The sequence below is a fragment of the Rutilus rutilus genome (assembly GCF_951802725.1).
Source record: "Rutilus rutilus genome assembly, chromosome: 25".
In the NCBI taxonomy this organism is placed as follows: Eukaryota; Metazoa; Chordata; class Actinopteri; order Cypriniformes; family Leuciscidae; genus Rutilus; species Rutilus rutilus.
The window spans coordinates 6054839-6073854 of record NC_140229.1 but is presented as its reverse complement, the minus strand read 5'-3'; the positions used below and the strand labels follow the sequence as shown (position 1 = coordinate 6073854).

General features: G+C 36.8%; 3 protein-coding genes across 3 annotated transcripts; 2 read left to right on the top strand and 1 right to left on the bottom strand.

The window, feature by feature from the left end:
- Nucleotides 1-305: 305 nt before the first annotated feature.
- Nucleotides 306-6307, bottom strand: marchf5l (membrane-associated ring finger (C3HC4) 5, like). The gene is made up of 7 exons (XM_084400851.1): nucleotides 6168-6307; nucleotides 5563-5662; nucleotides 5280-5482; nucleotides 3928-4058; nucleotides 3667-3850; nucleotides 1341-1507; nucleotides 306-1253 (listed from the first exon to the last, which is right to left on the bottom strand). Exons 2-7 carry the CDS (start codon nucleotides 5589-5591, stop codon nucleotides 1092-1094), a joined length of 876 nt encoding a protein of 291 aa, XP_084256977.1. The 5' UTR covers nucleotides 5592-5662; nucleotides 6168-6307; the 3' UTR covers nucleotides 306-1091.
- A 448-nt stretch (nucleotides 6308-6755) lies between these two features.
- On the top strand, nucleotides 6756-13617 carry actr1b (actin related protein 1B). The gene is made up of 11 exons (XM_084400794.1): nucleotides 6756-6978; nucleotides 8078-8142; nucleotides 8599-8674; nucleotides 9362-9487; nucleotides 9979-10103; nucleotides 10189-10405; nucleotides 10531-10623; nucleotides 10918-11092; nucleotides 11177-11238; nucleotides 11321-11361; nucleotides 12022-13617. The coding sequence occupies exons 1-11, from the start codon at nucleotides 6931-6933 to the stop codon at nucleotides 12122-12124; spliced, it is 1131 nt and encodes a 376-aa protein (XP_084256920.1). The 5' UTR covers nucleotides 6756-6930; the 3' UTR covers nucleotides 12125-13617.
- A 524-nt stretch (nucleotides 13618-14141) lies between these two features.
- kctd9b (potassium channel tetramerization domain containing 9b) lies at nucleotides 14142-18792 on the top strand. The gene is made up of 12 exons (XM_084400718.1): nucleotides 14142-14296; nucleotides 14397-14518; nucleotides 14603-14646; nucleotides 14731-14830; nucleotides 15764-15819; nucleotides 15917-16045; nucleotides 16341-16408; nucleotides 16489-16584; nucleotides 16669-16818; nucleotides 17775-17880; nucleotides 17966-18099; nucleotides 18186-18792. The coding sequence occupies exons 1-12, from the start codon at nucleotides 14180-14182 to the stop codon at nucleotides 18300-18302; spliced, it is 1239 nt and encodes a 412-aa protein (XP_084256844.1). The 5' UTR covers nucleotides 14142-14179; the 3' UTR covers nucleotides 18303-18792.
- Nucleotides 18793-19016: the final 224 nt, after the last annotated feature.

The following is a 19016-nucleotide window of genomic DNA, read 5'->3' as shown; positions in this document are numbered from 1 at the left end:
TAATACCTGATTAAAATCAAAAGTTGTTTCTGTTAACATTAGTTAATGAACCTGAACTAACAATGAACAGTTGTATTTATATTAACAAAGATTAATAAATACTGTAACAAATGTATTGCTCATTGTTAGTTAATATTAATACATTAACTTAACTAATGGAATCTTATTTTAAAGTGTTTCCAATAATGTATAATGTAATTAATACATAAAGGCCTTTTGCATTAACATGAGAAACATTGAAAACAATGACAATCACTAAAAATATAATAATAATAAACATCCAAGTGCATTACAGCTCATTTGAATTCGGTCTGAAAATACATTTATTTAATACATCACAAATCCAATGCAAAAAACTAAAAATGTAATAGCTCTAAAAAATATATCTTTATGCAGAATATTATTTCTTTAATTTTTGGAGTGAAATGATCCAGATGTTTCTTTCCATGTTGCACTTCCTAATCATGCAACCAATCTTAACGGTCCTAAAAATTACAATACATGCAAAATACATGCATAATATAAAACAAATATATAAAATCTCTTTTGATTTTGGGGTCAAATATGACGTCTGATCCTGGACTGGTCTTGCCCAGATATGCAAATTTCATCTTTTTTCCCCAGGTTGTACCACCTTTATCAAAAACGCTTACAGTAATGCATCAAAGTCAAAGTTTCTGGGTTTATTATCTTTATTAGTAATTGCTTTTAAAGAGCAAGTGTGTATTGCCTTCAATTAGAATCAATAAACTCGTTCTCATTCCATGATTCTGCTGGTACATTTGCAGCATAAATGACAATGTCTTTCTTCACCAGACATCAGTGCACAGTGCAGTTTCCAGCTTTGTTTTGGCGCCATCTGAAGGTGCATTTCGCTATTACAAGCACTTCAACACCCCAGCAAGAGTTTCTCACAGATGAAAGAATTTCAGCCATCATTGCATTATGATAACACATAGCAAACGTGTTTGTGCTATATTAGAGCCATGTGAAGCTGAAAAATGATGTCTTTAAACATCCGTAAATATGTATTTTTATTCTGCGAATCCTATTCTACAGTTCATTTGTTGATTTCCGTAAGTGCATCCTCTTCATTCATTGCTACTGTCTTCGTTGTCGTCCTCAACAGCGCCGTCTGCTCGTCCCTCGGGCTCGGGGTAATTCAGGATGTGTCTGTTGGCCTGGATGAGGTACTGCTGCTGTTTGAAATACACTTTCAGCACTCCCTTAATCACCACGAAGGCGATGCCACCCTGGAAGAGGAAAACTGGGTTAAGCTTTGCACTTGTTTAATGTAATTCCAGGTTGTATGGTAGGCGCTCAGGGCTGTGGACTCTCACCAGGATGGTGCGCTGCAGGTTTGACGGGACTCTGCGGAACAGGAGACGACCCACCAGGCTGGCGATGGAGGGGAAGATGAGGGCTCCACACAGGGTGCGAGACACAGAGAGATGGTCTCCTCCGTATCCGCCTTCTGCTGGGGCGCGGGGCAGAACACGACCCATCCCTGTGCAAACAAATGATATTTTGTGCTTCAAAAATGCTTTACGGTATGATTATGACAGTAAGATGCTTTAAAAGAACAGTTCACACAAAAATGAGCTATCCACTAAATATTTATACACATTATAATGGGTTTAGAATGAGAGGGTGAGTAAATGTCAAAATGTATATTTTTGGATGGATCAGTGTTATTTTAGTATTATGTATGATACTATCATAGTATGTATTAATATTTTGAATTAGCTTTTATTTAAATAAAATAAAGATCTTTTAATTTCAGTTCTTAAACGACTTAACTGAAAATATAAAAATAAAAGTGAATTAAAGTACTAAAATTACTCAAACTGAAATGAAAAAGCTAAATATAGTTGCTTTTTTAAAATAAAAATGACAAAAGCAATTATAAAGTGACATGAAAACTGACAATAGAAAAAAAAGCTTTCATTTTAGTTTAAGTTTTAGTCATTTTATGTGTAAAAAAATTATATTTAGCTTTATTTTTATTTCAGTTATAATTTTTGTAATTTAATTACTTTGCTAAAACTGAAAATACAAAAATAAAAGGGAATTTGTTGAAGTACTAAATTTACTGAAACTAAAAAACTAAAATAAAGCTAAATATAATAGTTTAAAAATAAATATAACAAAAGCAAATAAAAAGTGACAAACAAACTAAAAATAAACGCACTGTTTATATTGTTTTAATTTTAACAAATTAACTGAAAACATAAAAATGAAAATGACTAAAACAAACTTAAATCTACACTCACCTAAAGGATTATTAGGAACACCATACTAATACCATGTTTGACCCCCTTTCGCCTTCAGAACTGCCTTAATTCTACATGGCATTGATTCAACAAGGTGCTGAAAGCATTCTTTAGAAATGTTGGCCCATATTGATAGGATAGCATCTTGCAGTTGATGGAGATTTGTGGGATGCATATCCAGGGCACGAAGCTCCCGTTCCACCACATCCCAAAGATGCTCTATTGGGTTGAGATCTGGTGACTGTGGGGGCCATTTTAGTACAGTGAACTCATTGTCATGTTCAAGAAACCAATTTGAAATGATTCGAGCTTTGTGACATGGTGCATTATCCTGCTGGAAGTAGCCATCAGAGGATGGGTACATGGTGGTCATAAAGGGATGGACATGGTCAGAAACAATGCTCAGGTAGGCCGTGGCATTTAAACGATGCACAATTGGCACTAAGGGGCCTAAATGTGCCAAGAAAACATCCCCCACACCATTACACCACCACCACCAGCCTGCACAGTGGTAACAAGGCATGATGGATCCATGTTCTCATTCTGTTTACGCCAAATTCTGACTCTACCATCTGAATGTCTCAACAGAAATCGAGACTCATCAGACCAGGCAACATTTTTCCAGTCTTCAACTGTCCAATTTTGGTGAGCTCGTGCAAATTGTAGCCTCTTTTTCCTATTTGTAGTGGAGATGAGTGGTACCCGGTGGGGTCTTCTGCTGTTGTAGCCCATCCGCCTCAAGGTTGTGCGTGTTGTGGCTTCACAAATGCTTTGCTGCATACCTCGGTTGTAACGAGTGTTTATTTCAGTCAAAGTTGCTCTTCTATCAGCTTGAATCAGTCGGCCCATTCTCCTCTGACCTCTAGCATCAACAAGGCATTTTCGCCCACAGGACTGCCGCATACTGGATGTTTTTCCCTTTTCACACCATTCTTTGTAAACCCTAGAAATGGTTGTGCGTGAAAATCCCAGTAACTGAGCAGATTGTGAAATACTCAGACCGGCCCGTCTGGCACCAACAACCATGCCACGCTCAAAATTGCTTAAATCACCTTTCTTTCCCATTCTGACATTCAGTTTGGAGTTCAGGAGATTGTCTTGACCAGGACCACACCCCTAAATGCATCGAAGCAACTGCCATGTGATTGGTTGATTAGATAATTGCATTAATGAGAAATTGAACAGGTGTTTCTAATAATCCTTTAGGTGAGTGTAAATGAAAACATAAAAATATATGCTTTCATTCTAAATTTAGTGCTTTTGTCATTTTTTATAAGTAATATTTAGCTTTAATTTCAATTAACGAAAATTATTTTTGATATAGTTTTTCGATAGTTTAAGTATAAAGAACAACAATGAACTACATCCCAGTTTCACGCTGTCTTCCACATACCAGGCACAAGCCCGCTGAAGATCTGAAGCTTGGAAGAGTGTCGCTGCCAGAGCCGCACCACGTAATCCTCCCAGCGGATCATTTTCCCCAGTACCAGCATGACAGGTATGGTGGGTAAACCCATGAGCAGGAAGAGAGGATCCGCGCGCTCCATCACATCCAGACCCTTCTTATGCCCCACCACCTGAAAACAGAGAAGAAAAAGTGTTCAAAAGACCCAAGGAGAGCCAAGCTCCTTTCTTCCTCCTGTCTTCAACGCACCTGCATAACCGTGACGGCACCGTAGGTCACGGCCGACCAATAAACGGTGCCCACCACGACTCCAGCCGCAGCGAACGGACTGGCCCTGGACAGAGCTCGATCCACCTGCTGGAGGAAGTACACCAGAGGCCCTGGAACAGAGACACAACCACACATTTAACACTTCCCTATTCACTGACCAAAATAACAGCCACACTGAATGATGGAATATTAGTCATTAGTAAGCCCACACAGCATCTGTGCATTTTTGTCACTTTTTCTGAGCTAATTTGTCAAAAATTAAATGCATGATGATGATTAAATGGTAAGTGAAAATGAGTGCAAAACTGTTATAAAATAATATTTAGTATTACTTATATAATATTTAAATGCAGAGGACATATTCCGAGTGTGGGTTACTATACATGGCCTTCATGTCGTGTCACTTTTAAGAGTAATTATTAATATTTTGAACATTTATTTGGACCGTTTTCATTGTCATTTCATCTTGCTTTATATGCTTTTACTAATTTTTTTTTGAAGTATAGCAATTTTACTATTTCAACGTTCACTTATTTTATTTCAGTATTTCTATTTTCGTTTACTTTTTTTATTTGATGTTTTTCATTCATATTTATATTTAATCTCAGCTTTATTTCAGTTAAAAAAATGTTGTAGATAGTTTAGCTTTAATTTATTTTTATTTGGGTTTTAGTAATTTTTGTATTTCAATTTTCATTGACATTTTTTAAGTTTAAATTTCCCATTTGATGTTTATATATTTTAATTTATCTCAGCTTTATTTCAGTTGACAAAAATATTTTTTAATAGTTTAGTTTTAAACTTAAGTTTGTTTGGGTTTTAGTAATTTTTGTATTTCAAATTACACTTATTTTATTTCAGTATTTACTTTTTCATTTGAATTTTTCATCCAATATTTATAATTTATCTCAGCTTTATTTCAGTTAACAAAAATGATTTTTAATAGCTTAGCTTTCATTTATTTTTATTTAAGTTTTAGTTTTAGTCTTCAACTTACACTTATTTCAGTATTTCAATTATCATTTACATTTAAGTTGATGTTTTTCATCTGATATTTTTATTTTCATTTACATGAGCTTTCTATCAGTTAACAAAATTTTTTTTTTAAATAGTTTAGTTTTAGTTAATAACAACACTGGTGCAAAACAGAGCTAACAGTACCACATCCTTATCAGGAGAAAATTATCCACAATATTTGTATAAACGGGCAGTGATATGGTGCAATACGGATATGCATAAAATATGTAAGAGTCCATGACGAGACATGCAACGAAAGAGGAAATACGGTATCAGTAAGTCTCCCTTCAAAAAAGTGAAGTGCAAATACTAACCCATTTTGGGGAAAACGATATGATATTCAGTGCCACATTGCGGGCAGCTGACGGCTCCACCACTGTTTCCCTTCTGTTTTTCGTCGAGCCAACGCTGCAAGCAAGACTGATGGATCCACTTAGTGCAGCCCTTACAGCGGCACGGACTGACCCATTCTGCAGCACGATCCTCCTTCTCCGTGGCAAAACAAACCCAGCAGTGCCTGTCGTTGGATGACATGTTAGTGAGCACATATCTAAGAGCACTACTAAACAGTGATTCACAACTAATGGAGAAACTCACTTCTCTGGAGGTTCATCTACACAGGCCATCTTGTGTCAGGTTTGATCCACGGTCTCCAGCTCCAACATGAGTGAGCCAGAGCAGGCTCAGTGTACAACACCTGTTAACAGAGATCATTAGACTTAAATACAAGAATATTTTCTATATTGCATTTTTTATTAAATGATACTTGGAGCTAAACACATAATATGATTGATCTTATATTAGGGTGATCAGCATCATTTATATTACAGAAATTACAAAATATTTCAATAAAAGGTATTTTAAATATAGTATAGGATATGGTATAATACATGGCATGATAGTTATATTAGATTTGTTCTTCTAACGTCTGTCTTTGTATGAAAGATGCGCTATAAATGTTTTGCAGTTACATTATCATTATTATTTTTGAGTTAATCAGGCCTTGATCACGTGTGAATATCAGGGCAGTGGACACTGCGCAAATTTAAATGTATAATTCACCACAATTTTCCTTTGGAATGACTCACTGTGAACAAATCAAACAGCCCCATACCTCAACATTAAAGTTTTTACAGCAATAAACATACCACAAGTGGTCATTCAGCCAACATTGTTAACTGAATTAAAATGTAGATCCTCACCTGAAGATGTTTTGTAGATTAATCTTTTCTGATAGTCGTTTAGTTTGGATCTCTAGGCTGATTTGACACTTTCAATTTCTCGGAGGACAGAATAACAACCCCTTGAAGAACAATTTCCGGATAAGCTACTTCCGGTTGTCAAAATAAATGTCCCGAACGTGCTATAATATCCGTTTCACGTTTAACCGCGTATTTATTTATAGTCTTACTTATTGTAAGAGAATGCTTAAATAAAAACAAAAAGAGAATTAAGTCTGTTGGATAATTGTTCAAAATGCAATATGCTAATTCTATATATTATATTATGTATTTTTTTTTTAAATAGCTTCCTCTCTGCTACTGCAGTCGTTTGCTATTATCCTCTCCATTATTTTACCCCTAAAAAAACACATATTTCCAATTACATATGAGCATAACATATAAATACATTTATAAAATAACACACTTTACATTTTTTATAATTTTTTATTTTTTTGCGTAAGTCTAGGAGGTTGTCAAACGCGCAGTTTGACAACCTCCTAGAACCTCCTAGAACCTCCTTCGAACCAAATGACTATTGGCTAAAGGAGCTGTCAGTCATCTCCTAGTCCCGTGTGTTTGATTGGCTCCCTCCACAGTGAGGTTCGGTTGACGCATCACCGCTCAGCCTGTGGTTTTACTGCCAAGCAGCGACGGTTATTTTTTATTTACATGAACAGAAAATCATAAACGTTGCTTCTTGCGAACGAGTTGACCGAAAAACGCACACAAGCGCAGGCTGAACATGGAGTCGTATGATATTATAGCCAACCAGCCGGTTGTGATTGATAATGTGAGTATGATGTCAGCAGCCCTCCACACCCAGTCTGTGCTAAGAGGCTAAAGCTAATGCCATTGTGCCAAACCCTGCGCTAGCCGGCCAATGCCAAATTAGATTTTTTGGATTTTATTTACTGTGCACAGTCTGATGCACGTCTAAACACTTCATCATGTAAAGCATAACAGTGTATCTGTCTTAAATGCGTTATCCTGAGGCATTCGCTGCTCAGTATGATGTGTCGGTATAAAGCTGATTTGCACTGGTTCTTTGAATTAATCACTCAAATGTCAAATAAATGATTCCACGTTGTTCATATTAATGAGATATCGCAAGATGCATGGTTGTCAAAAGAGAATCTATCAGATAAAAACCTGTATTTTAGCTAGAGTTGTTATTGTTGCCAAGATGGCTGTCTGTGACCCCGCCTTGTATTTACAGCCACATTTCATAGTTTGAAATAATTTATATAAATCACAAAATTGATTTTAACACAAGCCAGAAGAGTGGAGCAATAGATGGAGATCTATTAAGCTTCCACCTTTAATCAGATTTAAGATGGGAGCTCTGTAACCTCAAAGCCTGAATGAATGTCACAGGTTGCAAAAATTATGAAAACTTAGTAAATGTCAGTGATGTTTAAGGGAACATTGGGATGTTTTCTCACAGTGTCTCTCTACTGTAGTCTGTGGCTGTTGAGTTTGTTGCTGCTCCCTCCAGCTCTGTCTCATGACTCAAGATCAAACAAGGAGGGTTCAGAACATCAGATGAATCTTTTTACAACACATTCACTGTTTGAGCTTTTATAGTTCATACAGTTTTCTGTTACACTTCCTTTTTTTACAGTGTCCGTGTTACAGTGTAATTATGCATTTAAGAACTGTGTAATAATCATTAACTGCATGTACTTAGTTAGGATTGTGGTTTGGTTTAGGGTTAGTTGTGTGTAATTATGCCTCATTTATAGTTATTACAGTAACTACATGTAACATTTGTAACAAGGACACTGTAAAATAAAGTGTTACCCAGTTTACATATAGTTATACAGTTTACTCACTGTACAATTGGAGTTCATATTGGAGTTTCATTTTCTTTATTTTTTTTTCTCTTACAGGGTTCTGGAGTTATTAAGGCTGGCTTTGCTGGAGATCAGATCCCTAAATACTGTTTCCCAAATTAGTGAGTAACCCATTTGATTGGTATTACTACATTGAATAAACCTTCAAAGAACCTTTAAAGAAACAATTTTATTCATCAAGGTTGTGTTAAATCGATCAAAAGTGACAGTAAAGACATTTATGATGTTACAAAAGATTTCTATTTTAAATAAATGGCATTCTTTTGAACTTTTTACTCATCTTTCTTCTGAAGGGTCATGTGACACTGAAGACTGGAGTAATGGTGCTGAAAATTTGGTTTTGCATGACAGGAATAAATTACACTTTGAAATATATTAAAATAGCAAACAGTTATTTTAAATTGTAATCATTATTTCACAATATTACTATTTTTATTGTATTTTTGATCAAATAAATGCAGCCTTGGTGAGCATAAGAGACTTCTTTCAAAAACATTAAAACAAAATGCACACACACACATTGAGGTGTTATATTAACCAGAACGGTTTATTTCTAGTGTGGGGCGACCCAAGCATGTTCGGGTGATGGCCGGTGCCCTTGAGGGTGATCTGTTTATTGGACCCAAAGCCGAGGTAAAACTTTATTTAAAGTACATGTCTCTGTTGAAAATGTGTTTTATCTTGACATTCACAATGCATTTAACTTCCGTAATGTGCAACAGTATTCGGTAAATATTATTGGGTGGGTCTTGATTTAACCTGTGATGCTATTGGTTAATGATATTTTGTGCATGTCATCAGAAGAGAAAAGTTAAAGGCACACTATGCAAGATTTGTACCTTTAATATTACAGCTTGGAAGTCATTTCGATGGTAAACGAACTCGTAGTAGGGCGAATCATCCCGATAGCAACGCAGGGGGGGACGCCGCTGGCAAAACCAGCAATGCAGGTTTGAGAGGTGGCGCCCTGACAAATCTGGCGAGAATCACGACTTGCTTTACGGCATGACGTCACATACATCAACAACATATGAAGCAGCCTCTATGGAAGACACTAGCACGCATTTCAGACGTGAATCATGGCAGAGTCGACGAAGAAAGCGCGGTCGGACTGCGCGAGTGGTATTTACGACGGTAACGATAAGCACAAGTACTCCACAGCGACTCTAGGGGTCGCTGTTTGACAAAAACGGAAACTGCATAGTGTGCCTTTAATATAACGTGCAAATTACAGGGGCAGTTTTGATTTCATGCTGTCTTTAAGTTGCATTGTAATCATGTAAAATCATAATGCGTCCTTTATATCTGTGGCATATGCAGGAGCACAGGGGGCTGCTGTCCGTGCGCTATCCCATGGAACACGGCATCGTGAAAGACTGGAATGACATGGAGCGCATCTGGCAGTATGTGTACTCAAAGGAACAGCTGCAGACCTTCTCTGAGGAGGTGTGGATTGAATTTATTCTTCACCAGAATTATTTTAGTGTTATTTGTTAATTCTTTGAAGGTTTTATTTTTGGGTTAGTTATCATTTAAATGTTATTTTAATCATTTTTGCAATGAGTATTTTTTTTCTTCTCATATTTATTAGTTTTTGTTTATTTTCATTTATCATTTACGATCATTTATCTTTATTTCAGTTTTAGTAATTTTAGTACTTCAACATAACTTATTTATTTCTGATAGTTTCCAAGAAAACATTTTAAGTTAAACTTTTTGATCTAATTATTATGTTTGGATAATTAATAATTATTAATAATAGGTTTTTTTTAATAGCTTTTTCCCCCTCATTTTTAAGTTTTACAGCTGATATTTATATTTTATTGGATCTCCATTTTATTTTAATTACCAAAATGTTATTGTCTTTTATAGTTTTAGTTAACAGCACTGTCTTGCACTGTATTGTTCAGACATTTATATATTTATGTATCTTTCAGCATCCTGTACTGTTGACCGAAGCACCACTGAACCCCAGTAAAAACCGTGAACGGGCGGCAGAGGTTTTCTTCGAGACGTTCAACGTGCCGGCGCTGTTCATCTCCATGCAGGCGGTGCTCAGTTTGTGAGTTCAGAGCTTTCAATGTCCTTCTTCCTGACATCACGCCTCATACTCCCTCTCTCATGCACACTCGTTTCCTGCCTGACAGATACGCCACAGGCCGAACCACAGGTGTGGTCCTGGATGCCGGGGATGGTGTGACGCACGCTGTCCCCATATACGAGGGATTCGCCATTCCACATTCCATCATGCGCGTGGACATCGCCGGACGTGACGTCTCCCGATACCTCCGCCTACTCCTGCGCAAGGAAGGCTACGATTTCCACACTTCTGCAGAGTTCGAGGTCGTTCGCACCATCAAGGAGGTACGAGACTCCACATCTGGATTTATATGACACTTTCTTTTGCGGTTCCTTTTTAAGGACAATTATAATCTAGATGTTAGATGATATATAAATATAAAAAAATGCTGTTTTTGTTTGTTTTCCAGAGAGCCTGCTACCTTTCCCTCAACCCCCAGAAGGATGAAACTCTAGAAACTGAAAAAGCACAATACACTCTACCCGACGGAAGCACTCTAGATGTAAGAATGAATTTACCAGTAGATGTTAGTGTGTGCTAAGATGGCCATAAAATTAGGGATCATATCCTAGTTTAATTGAAATTCAGTAATGGTTCAGTTCAGGTTCAAGTCAAAATTAAATTGCATTCATAACCTTCCATAATGTGGTGTATTTTTTTCTTCTTTGCAATAAAGTGCACTGATAACTTGTTCATGATGACACCAGAATTTTGTATTAAGAAAGTAAATAGTGCTTATTTTTATAGTACTCATGTAAACCATTAGGTGTTACTCACAGCTGTTTGTCTCTCACAGATCGGCCCGGCGCGGTTCAGGGCTCCAGAGCTTCTCTTCAGGCCTGATCTGATTGGAGATGAGAGCGAGGGTATTCATGAAGTGCTGGCTTTCGCCATTCAGAAGTCAGACATGGATCTGCGACGCACCCTCTTCTCAAACATAGTGCTGTCTGGCGGCTCAACGCTCCTCAAAGGTAAGGCAAACATATCAGTCAAGAACTTCTTTCAGTTCTCCACCCAGTGAGAAAACTGAAAGTCTGTCTTGTTGTTCCTCGCAGGTTTTGGAGACCGGTTGTTAAGTGAAGTGAAGAAACTCGCACCCAAAGACGTTAAAATTAAGGTGACCGGCACATCTAAGGAATGTTAGCTTGGCTTGAGAACTATGTGTCGCTAAATAATAATAAAAAAAATTCTTGTTTCAGATATCTGCACCACAGGAGAGACTTTATTCAACATGGATAGGGTAAGAATATGTATACATGTTATATATAAATATATATATACAAGTTTATATGTTACAGTTCAAAGAAGTTTGAGAACAGTTAAAAAAAGAAAGAAATTAATACTTTTATTCAACATGGATGCATTAAATTGAGCAAAAGTGACAAAAGATTTATATTTTAAATAAATGCGGTTCTTTTGAACTTTGTTCATCATTGATAATCAGAAATGTTTCTTGAGCAGCAAATCAGAATATTAGAATGATTTCTGAAGGATCACGTACTGAAAGACTGGAGTAATGATGCTGGAAATTAAGCTTTGCATCACAGGGATCAATTACATTTTCAAATATATTCAAATAGAAAATTGCAATATTGCTGTTTTACTGTATTTTTGATCAAAGAAATACAGCCTTGGTGAACAGAAGAGATTTCACCTTTTATTTTAAGGTGTCATTGTTACAGTGTAATTATATATTTAAGTACTGAGTAATATTAAGCAACTTCATGTACTTACTATAGGGTTAGTTGCATGTAATTATGCATAATTTAATGTTACTATTAAGTATATGTAACAAGGACACCGAGATTTCTTACCGACCCCAAACTTTTGAACAGCAGTTTATGTATTTTAAGTCAAGTTGTTTGGGTGTATTTTATGGTGTTTTTCACTCTTCGTATAGGGGATCTATCCTGGCTTCACTCGACACCTTTAAGAAGATGTGGGTCTCCAAGAAAGAATACGAGGAAGATCGCGCCCGTGCCATCCACCGGAAGACTTTTTAATGGGGTTTAGGCCGCCAGCCTCCCTGATCTCTGCGGTTTCACATCCCTCTCCTCTCTCGCTTGGCCTCCCTCTGTTTCCCTCCCTACCCACCTACCCGCCGGGCCTCCCATCCGCAGCTAAGGCATGCCTTCCGTGTCCTCTGCCCAGCTCTCGTTCGGGACACCCAGCGAGCGGGACTGGATGCGACCGGGCATCCCTTGCCCGTTCTGCACCCATCAAACACCGAAAAAACCCCCGGCTTTTCAGGGCATCAGTCAATACTGTTAACTTTTGTTTCATTTAAAGCCAATGCTTCAATCCTGCGCTTAGATATTTATTACACTATTTACCCTGCCCTCTATGATATTGTCATATCTATTCTAATGAAACATGAAGGTGAATGTTTTACTCTGTTGTAAGAATTTCATTCCAGAACCGAAGAGGTCGAAGTTGTCAACATAGTATTTTTATTCTTATTCATTTGAACTGTTTTGCGGCGTTAATGGCGAACGTATACAGTAAGAAAAGGCATCGCTCACCACTACAACAATTCACTGTAATGGACACTACTGTGTTTCCTGTCTGTGTCCCTCCCTTTGACCGTCTCGAGGCTGAAACCACTCAAGGGAACTTTAATAATGTATACTGAAATACAATGTACGCGGTAGGTTGCTAGGTTTATCGCTGCTTGAAATGTCAACAAGTGTTATTATTAGTATACAGCACATTTTAATGTGGAATCATCGGTTTATGAAAAGGGGCGGCTGTAAAGAACCATTTTGAGTTGTTTACTGTCTATAAATTTTGCTCTCAGAATTATGTTTTTCAGCTTTAAGTTGTAGACCATAATTGTCACCGCACAGAAATTGACTTGATGCGAGCATTAGCCCTTTAGAGTTTGTTTTTTTTCCCCCACTGAACATTTTACATTTCCCATGATTCTCATATTGTTAACTCTGCGGACTGAAGCTTTAATGAAGTCGTCCAGTGAGTTTCATGTTGCCATAAGACTTTGTGGCACGATTTCGATGTAAATTCAGAGACTCCCCCCGAATTCCTGATTAGTGCATGAAAACAACAGGATGACAGAGATTGTGTGTTATTTCAATGTAAATCTGATCGACGTGGATCTAGAAGGCAGAGGGTGGCCGAATGGATTTAGAAGCTCTTCTGGCACTAGTATTTCTGTAGTGTTTGTTGCTGCTCTCTATTGGGATGATGGGTAGCAGGGTTGCGTTTAAGTCCAGTTTGTCCAACCTAGGATTCGCCTTACTCCGGTGTCGTCATTGGAAAGTTAGAGCATCTTGGTTGTTTTTCTTCTTTTTAAAGATCTAGAAATATCATCATAAGCCTTGTGTACAGTGGGTTGCTATTCAAAACTGTTAAAAACATTAAAAAAACAAACAAAAAATAAATGACAAAAAGGACTGAAATGTACAAACCTGTTTCTTCAATTGTTGCTTTTTCTTTTAATTTTGTAAATTCAGTATGATAAATAAATTAATGTCTGGAATATGCTTCTGTCTATTCTGTAAACGAAAGCAGATGCTTGTCTGCTTGTGCATTATTGCTGATGTTGTCAACAGTGGTTTTCAAGACTGCTGAATTTTGTCACATTTAAGTGGTTTGACTTAGTGTGCACCCAAAACTCATATTTCCTAGGGTCCCTAAGTCAACTATTATATAACTTTTACTATATCTATTAATATTATACAATTCTATAATGACATTTTGGAGTTTATTGCTGTTACTGATAGTCAAATATTGTGAAATCCATTGAATTAGACTTTTATTTTTATAAAGGTGCAAGTGCAATGTGATCAGGTCATCCATGTGTTGCTTCATCAGCGGTCTTGACAATATATTTTCTTGAATAATCGCACGAGAGAAAGGTAAGTAGTCACTGAAATGTACATTTACAAAGTTGCCTGACCAATCAGAGACCATGTTCGCTCCTCTTAACCACGCCCACCGCTGGAACTGCCCTGCCCTGCTGCGTTCCGGTTTCAAAGTCTCTGATTGGCTGCAGTCATTACGGAAGTAAACAGTCTTCTGCAATAGTCGGAAATGCTTTGATGTTTTACAGTAACGTGGAGTTTAAACAATATAAACAATCACCTAAGAGTCACATTACACCCTCGGATATGAGAAGAGTCACGCTGTTTGTGAATGGAACCTCACACAATGGGAAGGTGTGTATGCTTTGTGATCTATTGTCCTTGTAATATAGAATTAAAGACACTGCTGAAAAAAATAGCATGTTGTTGCTCCATTCATGAGTGCTTTTATCAGGTGGTGGCTGTTTATGGAACTCTAGCTGATCTACTGTCAGTTGCAAGCACGAAATTTGGAATAAAAGCTGCCAACATATACAATGGGAAAGGAGGTCTTATCGATGATATAGCCCTCATCAGGTTAGTACAATAACTACTTCTCTTATGTATATTTATATGCACATATCACAAACATAAAACATTTGGTGTTACATCTGTTAACAGAGATGATGATGTCTTGTATATATCGGATGGAGACTCTTTTGTCGGTGAGTTTGAAATTATAACATTGTTTTGGTCTTAGATCTGTTTTCAGTTGTCTTAATCCGTCTTCATTGGATCATGTCCCACAGATCCACCAAATAACCCAGACAGTCCGCATGAGTTCCACTCCTGGGCGCACACTGATTGGATCACACTCAATGTGGGAGGCCGGCGGTTCACAACCACAAGGTGATGTCACTAGTACTACACATCATCACACTAATAATCTCATTAACTGTAATCCATAATCTATTCTAAACCATCACGAGCAACCATCTCTTTTGCATTGTTTTCATGACAATTTTAACAAACATTTCATTCTTGCTACAGTAATGTGAAATAAAATATATTATTGAAATTAAATATTTTTTATTTAATAGCTATAAATAATATATAAATGAATATGAAGTTATATAAGTTAATATATTTCATTGTTTTGTTGTCATGTCTTTAACTATTCTGATTTAAATAAAAAAATAATTGTCTTTAACATTATTACACTGTTGAGGGTAACTACTTACAATCATGACTGAGGATGATGGAAATTATTAATAAAAGGAAAATGTCTGAATGCATTACAGTAATGAGAATTTTGGGGGGAAATGTGAGAGAAAATTGTATTTCTTACAAATCATTCAGCAAACGCGTCGATGGCCCAGAAATCCACATTATCCACTGAGCTCCATTGAAATCCCACAAGTTTGCAAATTACATAATCCTACATGCAAAATAATGATTTTACACACACACACCCACACGCATATTATATATATATTACAATTATAAAAAATATGTCATGTAATTACAAATGACTTGAATTCTAGCACTGAGAAAAGTAACACGTAGTCAACCACATGACAAGGTCACCTATGCGATGCAGTCTTGACAATATTTTTTCTTAACTAATGACACTAGAGAAAGGTCGGTAGCCACTGAGATGTAAATTTACAGTATAGAAAATAAAAACAATTATTTCTCAGTAATAAAAATCTTTATTTATTTATGTATTACATTTATTTATGTATTTTGAATGTTTTTGTGACTCCCTCAACCCATTTAATCTGCTCTACATCTGCTCTGTGTGATGAATTTAACACTTTAACACTTTCCTTTGGTTGTTAGGAGCACTTTGGTCAAAGAACCGGAGAGCATGTTGGCTCACATGTTCAGAGACAAAGGTAAGGACTGATCTAATGTTGTTTTTTTGTCAAACGTTAAAAAATTTGTTCGTGCATTTATTCGTACTACAGTTTTTTTTCTATCGTTCCCTGGCAGATGTTTGGGGAAACAAGCAGGACGAGCAAGGAGCGTATCTCATTGACCGGAGTCCGGATTACTTTGAGCCCATATTAAATTACCTGAGACACGGACAGCTCATTATCAATGACGGGATCAACCTGCTGGGTACGAGGCTTGAAAATGAAAACGAAACAAATTCCACCCTTTTTACAGCGTTTTATTGGTTTTTCTGCTGTCCACTTATAATGTTAGTGAAGGTTTCTTGCACCAAACAACATAATTTCATTTTCCATGACCTTTACGCCGCATCCAAAATCGAATACTTCCCTAATATATAGTAGTCGACAAATAGTAGGCGAGAAGTACCCGGATGATGTTCTAATATGTAAATGAGCTCTGTTATGATTGGCTAGCCTCTTTGCATGTTAACTGAGTACATATTGAACACTATTTTGTACAGGTGTGCTTGAAGAAGCTCGCTTCTTTGGAATCGAACGTCTTGCTGAGCAGCTTGAAGGGGTTATTAAGGTAAAAAAAGAAAGAAATGCACATAAAGTTAAGTTGACATGGGCATGAATAACAACAGTGGGTCTTTCCTCCTGCGTCAGAATTCCCAGCCTCCTGAAGACCACTCGCCCATCTCCCGCAAAGAGTTTGTGCGATTTCTGCTTGCCACTCCAACCAAATCAGAACTTCGATGTCAGGTAGCCACTGAATATTTGCACGGGTTTATATTTTTACTCGGTGCATTATTTCAGTCTCTCAAATGCGTGAACTGTTTCTCCTAGGGCCTGAATTTCAGTGGGGCGGATCTCTCTCGTCTTGACCTACGTTACATCAACTTCAAGATGGCCAACCTCAGCCGCTGTAACCTCACACACGCCAACCTCTGCGGTACCAACCTGGAGAGGGCAGACCTCTCCAATGCCAATCTGGATGTAAGGATGTACCTGTCATTCACCCTAAAATCAAAAGAAGAAAAAAAAACCATTTTGGATCATTTTTTGCATTATTTTAATGAGTTTCATTACTGTAATAACTGAAATAAAAGTTGTATTATTTAAATTAGATTTTTAAATAGCATTTAAAATATTTTACACTACCATTCAAAAGTTTGGGGTCGGTAAGCTTTTTTAAAATATGTTTTTTAAAGACTTCTCTTGATCAAAAATACATAAAATTCTACTGTTTTCTATATATTCTATACAGTTTAATATATTTTAAAACGTAATTTATTCCTGTGATTTTCAGCATCATTACTCCAGTCTTCAGTGTCACATGATCCTTCAGAAATTATTCTAATATGCAGATTTGCTGTTCAAGAAACATTTATGATTATTATCATGTTGTGCTTCTTTTTTGTGGAAACCATGATAAAAAATATGTTCAGGATTCTTTGATGAATAGAAAGAATCAAAAGTAACATTAAAAGTAACGTTTTTGTAACAATATGAATTCATTTACCGTCATGTTTGATCAATTGAATGTGCCCTTGCCGAAAAAGAAGTATTAATTTCTTTTAAAAAAAATATACTGTCCCCAAACTTTTGAAAAGTAGTGTATTTATCAAGCTATTTGTTATGCTTTTAATTATGCTAACTTAAATAAATCTTTAATATTCAGTGTTGAGATTCAAATCAAATGTATAAACCAATGATAATCATCACAGAGAATAATGGGAACTATTAACGATAAGAGAAAAATTTCCAAATGCATAACAGTAATGAGAATTTTGGATGAAAATGCACTTAATTTTCATGAAAACTGTTTTCAATTGTTAAAAATAGTATTTTTATTAATGCAAAATATTATTTATTTTAATTTATTTACATATTTGTTATGCACCCACTCTCTCTGTGACACTGATTTGGTCTTTTCGCATTTGTTCTTCCAGGGTGCCAATTTACAGGGCGTGAAAATGCTTTGCACCAATGCAGAAGGGGCGTCTCTTAAAGGCTGTAATTTTGAAGATCCCGCCGGACTCAAAGCAAATCTAGAGGGTAAAATGAGCACACTTGACCTGAACTGAACTGCTTCTCTTGGATCTCGTATTCCCAGTTTGTAACGTCTGTCATTTCCTCACAGGTGCCAATCTAAAGGGGGTGGAAATGGAGGGCAGTCAAATGACGGGTATAAACCTCCGCGTGGCCACGCTGAAGAACGCCAAACTCAAGAACTGTAACTTGCGGGGCGCCACTTTGGCAGGAACCGACCTGGAGGTGACAAACCGTTCCGTTTCAGAATCATTCAGGAGTTTGGCATCATGTCTTCTTGTGTTTTTGACTTTGATGTATTTGTGTAACAGAACTGTGACCTGTCCGGCTGTGACCTCCAGGAGGCAAACCTGCGGGGCTCTAACGTGAAGGGGGCCATTTTTGAGGAGATGCTGACACCACTGCACATGTCCCAGAGTGTCAGATAGCCGCTTATGTTCGCCTCTTCACAGAGCAGCTTTAATCGAAAACCTACCTGCAAACCTAATGACTGTCATGTGACCTTACGCCTGTTGATATTATCTGTTCATCTGTTGCCTCAAGAACATTTATTTCGATGTATTGCTTTATTATGGATGGTGTTTGCTATATTTCTCAATGCACGTCATGTGACTTGCAATATTATGCATTACATTTGTGCAAAGCTTCTACATGTGTCACTGCTGGTCTGTGAACTGAACATCTGAAATTTGTGTTATTGCATTTGATTCAGATTTAGGAATGTGGCTTTTCTGTGAATGTGCAATTTTATACCTTTTCATACGTGCCAGTTTTACACTGTTTTGCTCGTTTCACTGTTACATGGCTTTTTCTGGACTGTGTCTGCATGCAAAAAGGAAAACATCAGCCAGAAACCTGCTAGTTTTGATGTCACCAGCCCTGTCAAGATCCAATAAAGTCAAACACTGGAGATTCAAAGAGGAGTTTTATTTGGCTTTTTAGTTTTTCGCTAACCATAACCCTAACAGACACTTTATTTATTCATGCAAGAGAAAAATTATTTTCATTATATCAGATTATTAGCAGATGCGGTCTAGATTGTTTTTTTGCATTATTTTCATGACAATGAAGCACAGAAATTTAAGTCTCATTGTAAAGTGAAATATTATATCTATATTTTATTTTTAAAACAATATATAAAA